Consider the following 18568-nt stretch of genomic DNA (forward strand, 5'->3'; position numbering starts at 1 on the left):
CGCACTATAAGTTTCAGAACCAATTAACAGTAATATATCGGTGATTAAAGATTTGTGAATGCCTGCAGATTATAATGCATATCTAAAAGAATACATTCCATTTTATAAAGATCTTCCCTATAAAAATGATTATATAAAAAAAAAATCTATAAGTATTGTTGCCGACTGAAAACATTTCAAAATGTACTGTCAATAAAGAAGAAGACAGTGGTTAGTAGCATCGAGAGCTTAATAGAAAACCAACGTTCATTTATTGATGTTCACTTAGATATGGTGGAACTGTAGAGGTAACTTCAAATGATAATGTTCCTGTAAATATCCTTAACTAGGCACTTTTACAGAAAATGAAGGTCTATATGTTAGTCTGATCATATGGATGGGGAGGGGATTAAGAGTGATCGCTCGTGAAATATGGATTTAAGTTGATGGGAACATTCCCATGAAAGGTATTCGATTCTAGGATGGGTGTTGCATTTTGTAGAAGGCAATGTAACTGTTTCATGAGAAGTTAGGGGATTTCCATCTAGTATTATGGATAAGGTAACAATATATGTATATCTGCACCAGGTATAAACGCAGAAGTTTATATGACAAAAAGTTTCGAAATTTCTTAAGTACGTTCAATATAGTATCCCCCCCCCCACTTTCAGGATTCATCCTTAGTTATTGTGAGGATTTTTGATCTGCTTTGCCTGAAAATATACTTAGGTTATGGGCTTATTGAGACTCATTCTCTTAATGCTGTTACTTCACACGCGTGAACTGCATTTTTAGGCATTAAAGCAAATAACTATCAAGAGCAGATACAAAACTCAGCAAAATGCCTGTGGTTCCCATCGCTGAGAACAGGAATATAAAACGCAAGCGTTAATTAGTTTTCATATTGTTCCACTATATTGCAATTAAAAGTGGGAAACAAATAAAACCAATATATTAGTAAATAAGAATATACCTAATATCAGAATGTCTCTTACTGAGAAACAAATGGAAGTGAATACATCATCTAATGTCCATAAAATAGAAATGGGACAGTCTAATATTATCGTATTCGAAATCAATAACTAGATACTAAGAAAGAATCGGGTATATTTATCACAAATTTTTATTTTCGCCCTAATACTTCGGATAACCTGACGTCGTCTAAGATATACCCTCACCCCTGTCACAAAGCAATTTTCCCATTCCTAAGTGCGCAAAACATTTGTAGGTAATTCCTAAAGGCATGCCGACTGAAGTCGTTAATGTTCTGCTAACCATATAATAACATAAAACTGCAATTGATACATTCACATAATTTAAGTTTTTGCTTTGTACATTAATAATGGCCCATAAATGCAAAAAAGCGAAAACTTAAGCACAAACCAAGCATGAAATTAAAAACACACTCCTCTCACATAAGACAATAGAAGTATCAGAAAAATTAGAACACGGCAATTTGGAATAAAATACTCATTTATTTATATATAAACCGCGTTACTTAGGACATGTGTGAAGAAGGAAATAAACACTTTACCTATAATATAGTCGTATTCCTTCTCCCAAGTATCTCTGACCGCCGGTACAATAATCGTTGTTGTCCTTATGTAAAACAGAACGAGAAGTGGAGCTAATGCAGGTAACCATGTAGCGATATCCAACATGACACACTTTGATTTTTTTCCCCTCCGGAGTTACAAGGATAACTTTATCCCTTCACACGTCTAACGCCAACACCGAAATACACACAAAATAACTATAACCGACATCTGTGCCTTCCGTCAATGAAATATTCGCGCTCTCCTACTTCAAGTCACGAAGCGCCACACTTTCCTTTCATAATGACGTCAGAAATTGGTTGCCTCTGTAGACCAAATGCTTTAAATATGCGCCTAACGATGTCAGTAGAACTTGTATTCCTGTACGATTTCCTTCAAGTTTTCTTCCCCGCGATAGCTAACCTAAACGACAATACTAATTTCGGTTTAATCCATTAAAAAAAACGAAATTTGTGGATACAATTAATCCTTATTTGAAATTGCTAAAACTCGAGGCAACAAAGTCGTATGACTATGCCACCGATAGCGATTTTCAAAACAGGACAAAATTACTTTGAGATCATTTAAGTTCCATTCAGTTCTTCAAATATGCACTCTTTTTGCCATATAATCGTTCTCTTCTATATTTTCTTCCTATTGAATTGATGAGCGCAAAATATTTTCCCTGCTTAATTCAGAAGATGAATTTACGATGTGTGCATGATGCTAAAACTAAAATATAAAGAAAATAATATCATGTGATTTTATACTAAATTGTATAAAATTTATATACAATCAATTTATATATTTTAATATAATTATATAATTTTATATAAATATTATACAAATATTTTATATAGAAAGTTAATTTTTGTATAAAATTAATAAAAATAAAATACAGAAAAATAGCAGAAACCAAATTATTAAAATGAACAACAGGAAAACGTAATCAAAGAATCCTCTATTGTTATAAACCCTACAGACCACATGCAGAAGTTCTTTACTTGGAAATAAATAACTTATAGCTTTGTTTCTAAATATAACGTTATTAAAACATGATAAATATTTATATTGCATCGCACAATACAGTCGAGGTTCAAGGAATTTTTAACTTTTTTATGACAATCTCATACCCCATAATATAAGTAACAGTAATTATTAAACTGGATAAACTGGATTTGAATTCTACTTCGACAGGGATATTTATAAATGTCTTTAGGTATTAGTTGATTTTACCCTGTTTGGTGTAAAACCAGCACCCTCCTTTGTGGAGGGCTAAAGCGGTTGATAAAGTTTTATTTTTGATCTCTAGGATTATAGAATTATTTAAACCCGTTACTTATCCAGATGCAGCAGCGCTGTCCACTTGATCACCTAGAAGAACTAAGCTAAAATTAAAACAAAATAAAATAAAAGATTAAACACAACAATACTGTTTCTTGAAAAGGAATCACCAGGAGACAGCAATCATTACGGCCAAATATTATGGGAAAGACTGCTCTGAGATAGTCACATGGAAGGAAGGAAGTGAAAAGTTGGTCCGACCAGTTTGGAGCTGACTTGTGTATGATTTTGGCGAATGGCTTCTTGTGTTAATACATTATTACAGGAAACCGAGGAAAGGTCTGTTCAGTGGAGAAATGCCCCGAAAATATCCTTAATAAAGACATAAGGTAGGAACAAAGTGTCTATGAAGAGAAACTGAAAGGAGTATTAGAATAAAATCATCTTTTGAAGCGAATTGACTTTCTGAATGCAGTCGAATTCTTATGGAAGTTTAGGTGCACAAGAGTGAAAACAATATTATAAGATCAACAAAGATTTGATATTTTCTTAATTACGTTAGGAGTTGTGGAAAACGGAAGTATTGATTTGAATGAAAAACAATATCAAGTTTTTGGAGGCTGCGGATTGTGATGTATTTGTGCAAAGATATATTATGCGTCAAAATATGAAAAGAAAACAGCTATTCACTGGAGATCAGAACATTATCAAAAGGGTGAGTCAGTAAGATCCTTCTTTCCAGAAATAAAACAGGATTATTGTGTAATGAGAGGTTGAAATTCACTAGATTACCTTTGCTCAAAACTAGGGAGAAGAAGTAATTGGTAAGACATTGATTATGGAAGCCTTGAAGCTTGAATGATTTGTGCATTACATGGTTTATCGAATGAAAAGAGGAACGGCGTATACTGTTATAAGTAAAACCATTTATATAAGATTTGAGGTTAGTGAAAGAAAGTCACTGGTGTATAGAAAGAAAAATATAATAAGAGCACAGAGTACTGGAGTACCCCCAGTATTGATAAAGAAATATAATGAGAGGAAACCGTTTATCAATGAGAGACACTAAACAAAAAAGCGGCAGTGATGATAATCCATTCAAAAAGTAGGAAAACAACGATTGGTGGCTTGGTAATGTCTAGATATTACCAAGCCACCAATTTTTACTAGTTTTAGTAAAACTTCTGGAGACAATTTTTATTAACTTGTGGAGACAGGTTAGTAAAATTAGAGATGAGGTCTGACGTGGAACAAAAGTATCGAGGAATTCATATTGACAATTACAAATTAATTTATGAGTGTTCGGAGAGGGAAAATTTGACCTTGAGTGTACTGAAGTGAGGGTAAGGGAACGATTGACAGTCAACTGTACTACACTGGTGTCCAAAACCTAAGGAAGAACACTATTTCGGAAGCAAAATTCTACAGCAAAATTCAGCCTGTGGCAATTTCAATAACTGGCTATTTCAAGTAGAAAACTGGTACAAATTCGAAATCTAGAATCGTGCCCAAAGGAGACACGTGGTAGCACTCAACAAGATAAAACGCAAAAGGCTGCTTTAAGCAAATTGTGTTTGAAGTAAACTCTTCTGGTGGAGGACTAAAGTTGAAAATTGGATGTCTTGAATGTCTCAAAGACGTCATCTAGATGATTTCGCGTGGGGAAGAATTATTGGAAAGCTTGAAAGAGGCCGCCGAATTACTCATATTGCCAAACAGTTTGGAATCTCACATAGCGTTGTATCCAGGCTGCAGGCAGAGTTTCAAACTAGTGGAGTGTTCCGTTCGCTATGATGTCGCCATTCGCTCTATCACGAAGCATGAAGACAGATTTTTCGTTATAACAGCAAGACATCCGCGTACCGTATGCATAGGTACGCAGATATCTTGGCAAACTGTTGCAAGTCATCTGCAACATGTATGGCCCTACGCCCGAAGACCCGTAGTATGCACTCCGTCCACAACTCATCGCAGAACACGTTTCCAGTAGTGTTGTATCCATATAAAAATGGATAAGGCTTCAATGGGCTGATGTACTCCTTACAGATGAAAGTCGTTTTTGTCTTTCCTGCTATTCTAGACGATGATTTAGCTTGAAAGTGATGCTGCTTACGATCGCGAGAATGTTGAATTGGATAGATACGGCGATGCTGGGATCATGGTGTGTAGAGGAATTATGCTTAATGGACTCATCAAGCTACAAGTGCTGGAAAAATGGAATATGACTGCTGAACGATATCGCAATAAAGTTCTTCAACTTCATTTTCGTCTGTTCCGTGGTGCTGTAGGCGAAGAATTCATTTCCATGAATGGTAATGCCACACCATATTGCAGCATTGCTCTAAAGGAGGAGCGGGCCAGTTTGCGTGAAGATCTTCTCACTTGGCTCCAAGCATGGTACGACGTGTGAGAGCTGCAATGCAGTTCGGAGTGGACATTCTATACTGAAATGTCTCTGTGCATAGGTTTCTGTAAACACCGTACATTAATTCCTTAACTACGTCCTTAGGAAATTTGTAACGTTTGCCAAAACCTATTGCACTTTAATTTGTACGAAATTTATAACACATTTTATAACGATACAGGCAATAAATTTATGTCCACATTTGTCTGATTTATGCCCACACGTGTGAGAGCTGCAATGTAGTTCGGAGTGGACATTCTATACTGAAATGTCTCTGTGCATAGGTTTCTGTAAACACTGTACATTAATTCCTTAACTACGTCCTTAGGAAATTTGTAACGTTTGTCCAAAACCTATTGCACATTAATTTGTACTAAATTTATAACACATTTTATAACGATACAGGCAATAAATTTATGTCCACATTTGTCTGTAGTCATGAAAATATTTTCATGTACAAGTAAACGTGCGATTAATCCTTAGCTTTAGGACACCGGTGTATATTTTAACATTTTGGGACCGTCTAGATAGAGGCTTGCTTTCATGGTGTTGGGTAGATTCCAGACTAGTGAATATCAGAGCTTTTATAGATAACACAGGATTGTTATTAATTCTGATGCACAACATTTTAGCAGAATTGAAGGCATGCTGTATGGATTCATGGTCGTATTAGTATCATAAGTATTGAGGATTTTCTGATATTCTTCTACCGAAAGAGGGAAAAGACATATGTCAAAACTGCGTTTTATATTGGCAGAAGATTTTTTTTTTGGTGTCTCTACATGAGTTGGGGTGGAAAGAAGGATGCTAAGTGGTCTGCTTTATCTTTCCGCGATGTTATTATTGTACTCTCAGAATACGATAAGAATGAGAACAGGAAAATACAAAAGTTCCGTTGAACGCCCATAGCGAGCGACCAGAACGCTGGTTTGACGTTCAAACAGTAGCAACGCAGAAACATTACTATAGTTTGAACGTAGGTGGAAAAGGCATGTGGATAAGAAGAGCGAAAATAGTAATGTGATCATGGAAAGGAGTCATGGAATCCTTAGAAAATCCCAGTTGCCATGGTTGCAGCTGAACAAGAAGCGGAACTGAGATTGGGTGAAAGAAGATACGGCTGTAGAAAAGGAAACGTGAACAAGTTTATGGTCGGAGCTGCTAAAACGGGAGTAAACATCGACAGTGCATTTGGAGGGACAGCTGGTTAAGAATAGACCCAAATATATTGGGGGAATTTTGAAGATTATCCAGTATTCTAGTAAGCAGTTTAAAATTTGTAATATATTACTTTTGTAGAAAATTTCATATACTTTCGACAAATTTAAAAATTTCTGTTTACGTGTATTTGCAATTCAGGAAATTGTAGTGTTATAGGTATTGAGACTTGTGTGTGGGTTGATATAAAAATAAATAAATAAAATAAAGCCTAGTTCGACGAGCAGGTAGCGTGCCTACACTGTAATCAACAGACTGCTGATAAGAATCCGCTATGGATATGATGTTTGAGATTGTCATTCAGGGAGAGATGAATTTCATCACCCGCTGGGATACCATCGCCCTTCTTACGGGGAGAGAGAATTAGCTTGAATAAAATAAGTTTAGTCCTTGAGCTTGGTCTCCGAATTATGTAAAAAATAAGAATAAATACTTAACTGCCAACGCACACTATTGTGCGATATACTTACAAACTTTACTAAACAAACCAGATTAAAAACAAAGGGCTACCTCCCTTTCACTTTGATCTGTGAAGAAATTCGTGAAAAAAAATTATGACAATTGAAAACTCCAAGTACGATAATCTCACCATTTGAATATATTGAATTATATTAAATAATAGAGTATATTAAATCAGTTATCAAAGATAAATCATCAGAGAGGTCAGCATGATTGCCTGAATCTGAGAGCTGAAAGGAAGCAAGTGAAAGCTATAAATGAGGTAAGGAAATCTTGACCCAGAGTAGATCATCATATAGAGTGTATTCCAGGCTTAGTTACAGTTGATATTGAAATTTAGACCTGACTGAAGAACACAGTTCGCTTTTCTAGATTTGGAGAGAGGGGAATGTGTGCTTCCTCTCAGCCGTCTCAACTAGGCATTGTGTACGATATAGTTGGGACAACCGATATGTACTCTAGTTATTGACAATTCAACTTGGTTTTTGGTAAGGAATAACATATATTATTTTTATATCTGTACGTGGCAGTACACATCGTTAATATTCATTAAAATGAATTAAAATGCTGAAACCCGAATGTTATTGAAACCGATATGGAAGTTTCAAATACTTGCATTGGTAGACCATTTGATCTGCTGATATTTCCAAGCTACATAAATTGTTTAGTTGAATCTTAGGTATAATGTTATCTCTTGGAACAGCGAAAGAATTGATTCTTTATTATCAGTGAAGTCAGCATGATCGTCTGAATTAGAGAGTGTCTTACTTCAAAATTTGTGATGTGATCAGTGTACGGTATCTTTAGGAGTCGTCTATAGCATCGCCTCCCAAACTGTGGGCCGCGTCCCGCTTGGGGCCGTAAGTTTTGTTGAGGGGGCTGTGAAATAATGAAAACAAATTTAAAATGTTTTAAGACTAAATAGATATTTTTTATCTTAAAAGAAGCATATTTAATTTTTATTATTTATTATTTTTTTTGTTATTTTTTATATTTTAATGGAAAAATTCACACTTTGGTATTGGTTCATAAATCTTGCTTCCTGCGTATTTGGGCGTTTAATGAATATTAGTAAATATATGCTTATTCATATAAGTTTCATTTCAAACGTATTGATCAGAAGCACAAAAAAAAGCTTACAAACGCAAAATCGTGCGCTCACTTAAAACGGCCAAGTTTTTCGCGCTTTAAATTAAATGCTGCGATGCGCTTGGTGTGTATTGTTTGTGTTGAATATAAATACAATAAATATTATAATAATATATGTCTGTATTAGGGGTTTTTTTTTTTTTCGATAGGGGGCCGTGAAATCTTTTGATGTTTCCAAAGGTGGCCTTGACATCCATAAGTTTGGGAAGCACCGGTCTATAGCACCTCGTTTTAAATGCCAACAACCACTTTTCATCTTCTTTTAGGAGGTTCCAAGTTTCACTTTCATTCAGAGGTACGGAATTTACTAGTGTGTCAATAATGCGTAATCTGTTGGTAATTGTAAGCTTATCTGTCCATAGTGGTTTTAGTTTTTGTAGTGCTGTTGTTGCTTTTGCAATTTCTGTTCTAATATATTTTTGTTCAATATTTGTTCCTGTCTTCATCTGCCATTTTTATTAAAGGTATTGCCTACATATTTAAACGATCAACTTCTTCTATTGGTGTATCCAGAAGGATACAGGATATTTTTCAGTGTCTGCTATTCTGCTGCGTGCGTGCGTGCGTGTGTGTGTGTGTGTGTGTGTGTGTGTGTGTGTGTGTGTGTGTGTGTGTGTGTGTGTGTGTGTGTGTGTGTGTGTGTGTGTGTGTGTCATAAAATGGGAACCGCGTCCCCTCCTTAAACACTTATTTGGTTCAATAAAGAAAAAAAAAAAACGAAATTTTATATTTAATGGAAGAGTCTCATTTTTAAAAGTAAAATATTAACCCTTACTTCATAAGAAATGTTTTTGAAAGACTAATTCGAAAACTGTACAGCAAGAGCCTTTCAAGTTGTAGTTAAAATAATACCTTATTTGTCCACAGACAAAGAGGCGTATTGTCCATTGTTTAGTAGAATAATAGATAGTGGGAAAATGCCTTGTCGAGGATACACGATATTGAATGTAGTACTGGATATAATTGAACATTACAACTCTAGTCAAAACAGTTTATCAGCCTATTCTATTGTTTTGCATCTGGTGACATTATTAAGACCACCAGTTCAATGTAGTTTAGTAAGAAAACTGCAGCGCATATTTCGAGATTTGCTCGAAACTTTAAAATTAGCCGTAAGTGGTAAGTGTCGCAGTCAGAACTAAAGGATTAAGTAGACACTTCCTGATTTCTTTTTTGTATTAGTCTCGACAAAAAAACGAACTGCGTTCTAAAAACTAACCCACTTTCTAATTAGACCACTTATGGAAGACCGAATTATAGAGAAGATAAAAATCATTCACGTTGCCCTTTATGTTCGTTGTTCCGTGTCTATAACGGCGTCTCACACACTCTTATAAAGGTTATGAATGAATGCCAAAATATGTTCAGTAAATTTAACAGCTCGAAGAAAAATATGCATGCAGATTATAAAAAGAGAAAATATTCAAAAGGAGTAGCAAAAATAGGTTTCTTTGTTTTTAATTTCAAAATGCTATTAGACGCCACGGCATCGAACCACTTTTTTCTGCCGAGAAGGAATGGGAGATTCCCTATCGAACTGCAAAGAAAACTATTAGAGAGGTAAAGTACTTTTCTCCACAAGCAATTAAGGTTTACAACAAGCAGTGGGAAGATTAGTATGCAGTATTGCCAACCATGTATACATCGAACCCATATATCCAAATAGCCAACACATCTGATATATTCCTACATCTTAAATAATCTACTTTTTATGATATAATGCAATGTATTAATGAAGATTCAAAATTTGTTCAATTAGTCAGCAGTCTCAAACTTCCGAAACTGACAAATGGCAATTTTATCTTGAAGCTAAATTTAGCAGTCGGCATATTTATTTACATGTTATCCCTTCTTCCGAATAAGGTGAGAAAATAGTAAGATGATTGTCTCACATATGAAAATTATAATATTAGTAGTAATTAAACTTATATTTTCTTTACTTGCGACCCAACGAAAAAGTAGTTATGTTTAGATTATGCTGTTTACTTTTTTTAAACTATGCTGTTCATAAAAATTATGACGAAGATATTGTCTGTAAACTGCTTTGTTTTCTAGTCCATTCTTAATTTTTATAGGGGTAGGGAACTCAATTTTCCAGAATGAACCCCTCTTGAACACCAGATAACAAGCCTTCGTTTGCAAAGCAGATATGAGATGTCGGTGTTATGTGGAAGTGAGAGGACGTTTCCCTTCTTTTAAGTTCAGTGCCATGGACACATATCGGATGTTATATACACATTCAGAGGAGATGCAGCAGAGGAATGGCAAGCAGAATGCATTAAATGAGTGTTGATATTTACACAGGATTTACTCCAAATTCGAACCGAATAGCTGGAGAAAATAGTTGAAGTACTCGTATATAAATCGGATTGAAAAACTTTAGACGTTTTAAATTAAAAAACAAAAAAACTCAGGAATAGACGAATCATAATTTAGAAACATAATACAAGACCCAAAATTAGTGCTTGAAAATCCAAGAACTCAGCATGATTATTTTCTAGATAGTTAACGAAATTATTTACAAAATAAATAAATAAATAAATAAATAAATCATAAATTAATACACAATAGTCATATTCATCTCACTCTTAGCTTAATAATTTTCTTTTAATCGGTTTAAGTATTGTCATTTTCAACTGATGCACATCTTTCGTTAGCTTATCACCAGGTCACAAGTGAAGGATTCTGTGGACTCGTTAGTTATCACAGCTCAAGATACGCGTCTTTACAAGCAGTCAAAGAAGTTTCATCTAGTTGATTTACAGGCAATGCAACTAAGGTTACGAACCCTTATTTATGTATCTCACAAAAAGTCTATTTGATTAAATAAAAAAAAGATCATTTTTTTCTCTTCATGCAAAATCCTAGCCACGAGTCTTCTGGCCATCATAGAACAGGACATTATACACTGGTGTCCAAACACCTAAGGACGAACACTATTTCTGAAAATTAAAACCGAATTCAGACGTATCAGCTTGGCTTGTGTCAATTGGTATAACTGACGATTTAGACTGGAAAGCGGGTACACATTCAAATTTTCGAACATTCAAAAATCCAAAAGCACTCAACCGGGTTGCACTAAGTGAATTTTGTTTGAAGGAAGCTCTTTTCTTGAAGAAAGAAAGTGGAAAACTTGAATGTCTCAAACACCTCAACTGAATAATTTCACTCGTGGAATGATTATTGGAAAGCTTAAAGAAGGGAAAAGAATTAGTGATACTGCCAGAGAGTTTGGAATGTCACATAGCGTTGTATCCAGGCTCTCGTCAGTGTTTCAAACCAATAGAAGGTGTTACAGACGTTTGCTATGAGGTCGCTCTCACTCTACCTTGGAGCATGAAGACAGATTTTTGGTTATAACAGCTAAACGTAATCAACGCACCACGGCAGATCAGCTTGCAAGTCTGCTACATTCAAGCAAAGGTACGTGGATATCTCGACAAACTGTGGCAAGGCGTCTGCAGCAAATAGGCCTATACGTCCAAAGGTACTTTGCGTCCATTTTTTCACAGCTCATCACAGAGCACGTTTTCAGTGGTGTTATATCCATAAAAATTAGACAACACAGCAATGAGCTAATGTACTCTTTACAGATGAGAGTCGTTTTAGTCATCTTTCCTATTCTAGACGACACTTTATCTGGCGTAAACGTTGTACTGCTTATCATCGCGAGAATGTTCTTGAAAGGAATATTCAGTCCATTACGCATAAAGCATTATCCGTAATGGACTGAATGACTCGGTGCGTAATGAACGCACCGAGCTAGCTGTAAAACGAGACTATGATATTGGAACGAAGTTCTTCAAAGTCATGTTCGATTGTTAGGTGATGCTGTAGGCAAAGAATTCCTTTTTATCGATGACAATGCTGCACCACATCATACACGGGCAGTAGAGATACTTAGGAGACCAAGGATATTAATCGAATTGAGTGGCCAGCACACTTTCCTGATTTAAACTCTACAGAAAACTTTTGGGACTCAATAAAGACGTTGATGCTCGTAATCCCCCCCCCCCTCCAGAAAACAAACAAGGGCTTATCCTTGCTCCGAAGAAGGATTGGGCTACTGTGGGTCCTGATTTCCTGAATTACTTAGTGCATGGTTCGATGTTATGAGAGCTGCATAGCAGTTCGGGGTGGACATATTCTATACCGAAAAATCCTTCCGCATAGTATTATGTAAATACCGTACATTAATTCCTTAAGTACGTCCTTAGGAAATTTATAACTTTTCTCAAAAATGTATTGCCATTTAATTTGTATGTAATTTACAACACATTTTTATGTAATATAATTTGTTACTATGCTGGTAGTTAATTTATGTCCACATTTGGCTGTACTCATGAACATATTTTCATATACAGGTAAAATTGTAGTTCCTCGTTAGCGTTTGGATGCCACTGTAATATTACCATCTAGCTGATACCACGTTATTATCATAAGCCAATAATTTGAAAGATATGACATTCATTTCCTACCTTAAAAAGATATCCACAAAACAGTTATGTCCACAGTGGACTGCGAATGAAGAGAGAATGCGTCAATCACATGACCACTCACGACTATAAATTTTAGCTAAACATTTTGCTACAAAAAAGTGACCAGTTTGATATTATTCTTAACAATTAATTGTATTCCTGTTACTGTTGTTATGATACCACTCAGAATTTAGGTAAAATTTTAGTCTAACAAGTAAAGCAATAATGTTTAGCAGTTTTAACAGTAAATAGCAGTTTTAAATTGGCAGCCAACCAAATATCTAGAACAATACTCTGGCTAATCCTTTTTTACACGTCAGAAATTTTTATATGTGATATTGATTTCTTTGTTAACAGAAAAAACAGTCGCAGAATAAATTCACTTTATTAAGGGAATAAAATTTAGTGAATAAACGGATCTTAAATCGCTTAACCCGTAGCAGTATTTGTGGCATTTTTCTCTCCCTTTACTTTACCCCCGTTTGTTCCAAACATTCCACAATTTCTAAGAAACCTGCAACAATGCAAGAAACAACTACATTCGAAACTAGATCGAAATCCGCTCAACGATGCAACTTGCAGAAGTGTATTCGAAAGGGGTGATTCGCTTTAGCTGTGCTGGGGAGGGAGAAGTCAAGTATTTTGAAGTTTTCAGAAGAACATAATCAAAAGCGGAAAGAGTGATTTCCAAATTTTCATAAAATTTATAGAAAAATGCAAGTGTACGTTTACGGAGCAATTAACCCTACCTTACAATCTCTTTATATTTGTGCAATTGGACTAAAAATAATTGTAATAAAAAAAATTTCTTCGATATCGATCGAAATGCATCCGAAGGTTTTTGCTATTTTCACAGTCCTTTTTTTTATCAGCTAGATTTAAGTCTTTGAGTTTTGCTCGTTGTGTTCTTTTGAATATTGCTGTTGAATAAAATGCCAGATCAATAACATTAAGCTCAGAACCGAAGTAGCGGCAGGTCTAATGATGGCCTTAACGATTGTTGTCACAATTGTAATAACAGTAATTAGTGACTCGCTACAGTTAAGCGTCATTACTTAAATACTTCTTGATATATGTTTCTTGTGTGTTCTTTTAACTAGAAAGGACACACTCTAATCTTAAAGGACACACAATAAACTTTCATTTCATACTCCGTATGAAATGAAAGGATCTTAAGGATCTTCCTCAGCCATATCCAAGTTAGCCGGTCTTGGACGTGGACAAGTAGGGTCCCCCCCAGTTTTTCTGGGGTTTTTCATCTCGCAAGCAGGCAAACCCGCCCCTTGAACATACACGGATCTACAGCCATAAATACTTAACCCCCCATGAGGGGGACTCAACTCGCCCCAATAGAGACAGGGGAGAAAAGAGAGGAAACTCCATATATAAATAAATAAATTTGATCTCTAGCTTGATCCCTTACAGGCTCTTATATACAGTATATAGGTTTTGCAAGGTGTCTGGCAACTGCTGAGTGGGTACATCTATGCTTGTTTTGAATCATGTTTGATCTGTCCACATCGGGACATTGTATATGCATATACAATGTCCCCATGTGGATATATATGCATATATGTACACTATGTCGCCAGAAGTGTCCGGACACCCCCATAGCTCTACGTTGCAACGCTATATAAATACAGGCAAGTGGACATTAGCAATGTAGACATTCTCTACCGTGAGGATGAGTGGAAGAAAACAGTTGACACCTTTCGAACCTGGTATGATAGTCAAGGCCAAAAACGTCGGATCATTCTGTCCGAGAGATTTCTGCCATATAGTATGTGTCATTGTGTACTTTCAGCGAGGTTATCCTGAAGTGGAAACTTTATGGAACCACCAGACACCCTCCACTGAACTGGTAGGCATAAGAAAATAACAAATCGAGACCGACGAACTCTCAAGTGTGCTGTTACAGTAAATCGTCAGTCAACCTTAGCAATCATCGCAAAGTTCCACACGAGCTCTGGAACGGTCAGTAACAGAACTATTCGCTAAGAGGCGTTTCCCTTGGGTTTCATGGTCGTACTGAGCTCACAAGCCTTTGATTACACCTGCAATTCCCGGTGTTGTCTAGAATGGTGAAAACAACACCATAAGTGGGCTGTGCATCAATGGAAGAGGGTTCTGTGGAGCGATGAATCGCGATACGCGATCTCGCAATCCGATGGACGTGTCTGGACGTCCATAGGATTGCATATCCGTTAAACGATACTTACAGTAATATCTTGTATCTACCGTAAAATTTGGAGGCGATAACATAATGGTCTCGGGCTGGTTTTCCTGGTTTGGACCGGACCCACTGGTTTCTGTGTCCGGATCTTTAAACTGTGATGTCTATGATGACATTCTGGACAACTCCTTTCTTCCGGCACTTTGGTAACAGTTTGGAATACGCTCTTTCCTGTATCATCACGATAATGCATTGCTCACAAAATAAAGACCCTAACTCCGTAGTTTGAAGAAATGGAGGTGGAAGAACTAAATTGGCCAACCCAAAGCCCCGACCTCAACCCTATTGAACATCTTTAGGATGAGGTTGAGCGAAAGTTGCGTGCCAGAACTACTCGCCTAACTAACACACGTCAGCTATTCGCCGTACACTACAAGAGGAATGGAAACACATTTTACCAGAACTTAGTGGCTGTAAGAGCAGAGAAAAGAAACCCAACCTCGTATTGACAGCAATGGTGTAGCAATGGGAAATACGAACATTTGCTGTCAGGTGGCAAGATAGTGTGTATATATATATTGTATATGTATATACATACATACATACATACATACATACAGATTTTGAAAGGTGCTCTTCTCAGCTGAGTACCTCTACAGTACACTTGTTTTAAAAATTAAATTGCTTAATAATGTGTATCGTGCTTGTTTTCTGTTTGAAGTTTTGCCTTCATATTAACCATGCGTATTATTTACTTCCGTGGCTTAGTAGACAGGTTTTTCTATGTATGTATGTATGTATGTATGTATGTATGACATTTCCGGCACATCCTAGTAACTGGCACACATTCTAACAGGAAAAAAAAAAAGAAATGATGAGAGGGCAAAAAACCTGTCCTGTTGATCTACAATGTATCTTACACGCGAACAGCTTAATCGTAGCCCTTCATAAAGAACCAGCTTTTCTTTATTGTGTCCCGCTTTCTACACTTTCACCGCAGAAATCATACGAGGGAAAAAAATCGGTGGTGATTCTAAATTGCAGGTTTTTCTCTCTTTTTTTTACCTTCCAGTTTTAAATTAAATAACTATTTTCGCATTTCCAGTTTTTGAGTTTGTCCTTTTTCCTGAAGAAAAAACCTCCTTTTCCTGTTAAACACTGTAGTTTTACCCTCTAGTAGAAAGTAATAGAAATTGTTTTGAGTTCTAGTTTCCCTTTACTCAGTTGTCAACTTTAAGCGATTAAGACGAAAAAGAAAACAAGAAGTAAATAATATAACACAAAAACACATTCTAGGATAAAGAACGCAAAAACATAACAAGTAAAATACTACGTAAGTTCTATAGAAAATAATTTAAAAATGAGAATTCAGCAAGTGAAACTGTCATTTAAAAAATGGAATAAATAGATATCGGTTATGTCCAAAAAGAAAACCAGAAAAAGGAATCAAAATGTACCCAATTATTAGGAATCTCGGTATTTTGAGCTAAAAACATCATAATACTAAATACTACCTAAAAGCCTATTTTGAGGAACTGATTCTAAGTTCCTCAAAATATTATGTTTAACAGTAAGAGGGATCAGATATACTAGTTTATTCAGTGTAATAGATTTGATGAGTTTACCCAAAAAAGAACTACATTTCGGTAATACTGTGATGCGCTAAGTGAGTATACGGAAGTGCACATTCAAAAACATACATTCCAGAATACTACCAAAATGGCATCAGAGTGCAAACGTTTCACTATCCAAAGGCCACTGCCGGATTATCAAATAGGCAGAGGAGGCACCGGACTATGGGCCCCACGCCGTTTTGAGGCCCAGCGACAACGGATCAAAATAATATTGAATTGATCTTGAAAGAAAATTTAGAAGAAGATTTGGAGAGAATTATGCTGAGGACATCGAGATGGGGTTTGCAGATGAAATTATTCGTTTCAAGTATTTCATATGACAGTTAGAATATTTCAAAGCTGATGAAACAGCACCAGCAGCGCGATCGTACAACTCATTTTTGAATATATGGTGCAATCAACATTCCCAAATGTTATGATAGCTTTAAGAATTTATAGATGTCACATGATCAGGAACGCTACTGGCGAACGAACCTTTTCGAAATTAAAACTGCTGAAAAATTGTCATCTATCGTCAATGACACAAGAATCTTATAAAAGGTAGACTTCCAAGATATCCTGAAAGATTTCACCATAAAAAATTGAGGAATGTGTATGTTTAAAGTTTCGTTTGTTTATTAAAATTAAAAAGTCCTTACCTTTTGTTTAATAATATTGTGTAATATTGATTAATAATATTTAATAATTATTGTTTAATAATATAATATGTTTATTTGTTTCATAACATTAATAATTGTTAAAGTTTGTTTTTTGTAATAAAATAGGGTTATTAAAATTGTTGGTTGGTAAAATTAAAAATGTATTATGAGATAATTTGCGAGGGGGCCCCGAGATTTCGACTGTTAGGGGCCTCCACATGGTTTAATCCGGCACTGCCAAGGGCTAATTTATATTACCCACTATAGTAGTGCATGAGAAATAACATAAATTATAGGAAATAGGCAATCGAAACTGGAAAAAGCACAAAGCAGTAGGAAATTAGAGGTTTCCTAGTACATTCGTTATGTGAAACAGCTAACATTGCTCAAATGTATAATTTCATTATTAATGTTGTTTGCAATTTAAAATACATGCTAACATTGTAAAAGGTATGGTAGTAAATGAGCTAAAGTCTAGAAATGTAAATTAGGTTGGCAGTAACAAAAGACAGAGATTAAATTGCCGAAACCGTTTCAAAAAATTAAACAAACTACAACAAATGACTTCCTTTGAAATATGTATAAGGGATTCCAAACGATTCATAGAGAACAGAGAAACGGCAAGAATGTAATTGTTTATATAACGGTTTGCATTCCTAAAATGAATCAAGATGTTCAGAGCATAGGATCCATTCGTGATAGGAGAAATATTAACGTTTTCGCTACTCTGGCATATCAGCGTTAAAAATACCTGCAAAGAATGCATGGCAGATCCAGATGTTCAAGATTCCCTCCCTCCCTTCCTCCCTTCGAAAAACCAGTCTCATTTTTGGAAGGACATTCTCAATCGATGCTACTATACTGCGTTGAACCGTTCAAGTCGATTCGAACAAAAGCAGTTGCAGATTGTCAGTCAGGTTAGTAACGCCAACAGAACCTCTTGAAATGTTCGTGCACGAAATTATATCAAAAGAAGTTCAATACAGAACTAATGTTAGGAAATTATTTAGCTGCACGAGTGACAGAAAACTAATTAATTGTTATTACAGTCGATAAAACTTTAGCTAATTCAATAATTGTTATTAGTAGTAGTAGCAGTAATAATAGTAGAAATAGTAGTAGTAGGAGGATGATGTTTTTATATACTCCTAGTTTTTATTTACTCCTAGTTAAAGGTTTTTATTTACTCCTAGTATATAAAAACTTTTGAACCGTTCCAAAAAGTTCATTGATAAGAGCATTTGTAAATTTCGCAAACGGATGAAGAACAAAACAAAATCCATTTCATTTTATCATCTCATCGAAAAAAAAAAGAAGTCGTCAAAAGAAGTCATCGTTAACAAATCTGCTAAGCAACGGAACCTTATTTTAAAACTTTGCTCTTTGAAAGTGATTGGAATCCGTATTTTCATTCTCGATACTGTCGAAATCTAAATTTCTTTTATTTCAATATAACTAATGAATAATTATATTAACTGTGTTTTCCATTTATTCATTATATGGCACATCTCAATATGACACACTGAAAATAAACAAACTTATAGTCGGTGCTCCCAATGAAAACTGCAGATTATTGGATCTCCGATAATGAAAAGAAAGGCGCAGAATGGCTCTTAT

General features: G+C 35.5%; 1 protein-coding gene across 1 annotated transcript in view; it reads right to left on the reverse strand.

Moving 5' to 3' along the window:
* LOC150099036 (glucose dehydrogenase [FAD, quinone]-like) overlaps positions 1–1640 on the reverse strand; it is a 48884-nt gene extending 47244 nt beyond the window's left edge. Inside the window, exon 1 of the mRNA XM_090405796.1 lies at positions 1514–1640. Within this exon, the coding sequence (XP_090261922.1) occupies positions 1514–1640 (127 nt within the window). The remainder of the gene's footprint in view (positions 1–1513) is intronic.
* Positions 1641–18568: the final 16928 nt, after the last annotated feature.

The sequence above is a fragment of the Typopeltis vanoorti genome, chromosome 15, assembly GCF_054136105.1.
Source record: "Typopeltis vanoorti isolate ZY-2024b chromosome 15, IOZ_Tvanoo_1.0, whole genome shotgun sequence".
NCBI classification, from domain to species: domain Eukaryota; kingdom Metazoa; phylum Arthropoda; class Arachnida; order Uropygi; family Thelyphonidae; genus Typopeltis; species Typopeltis vanoorti.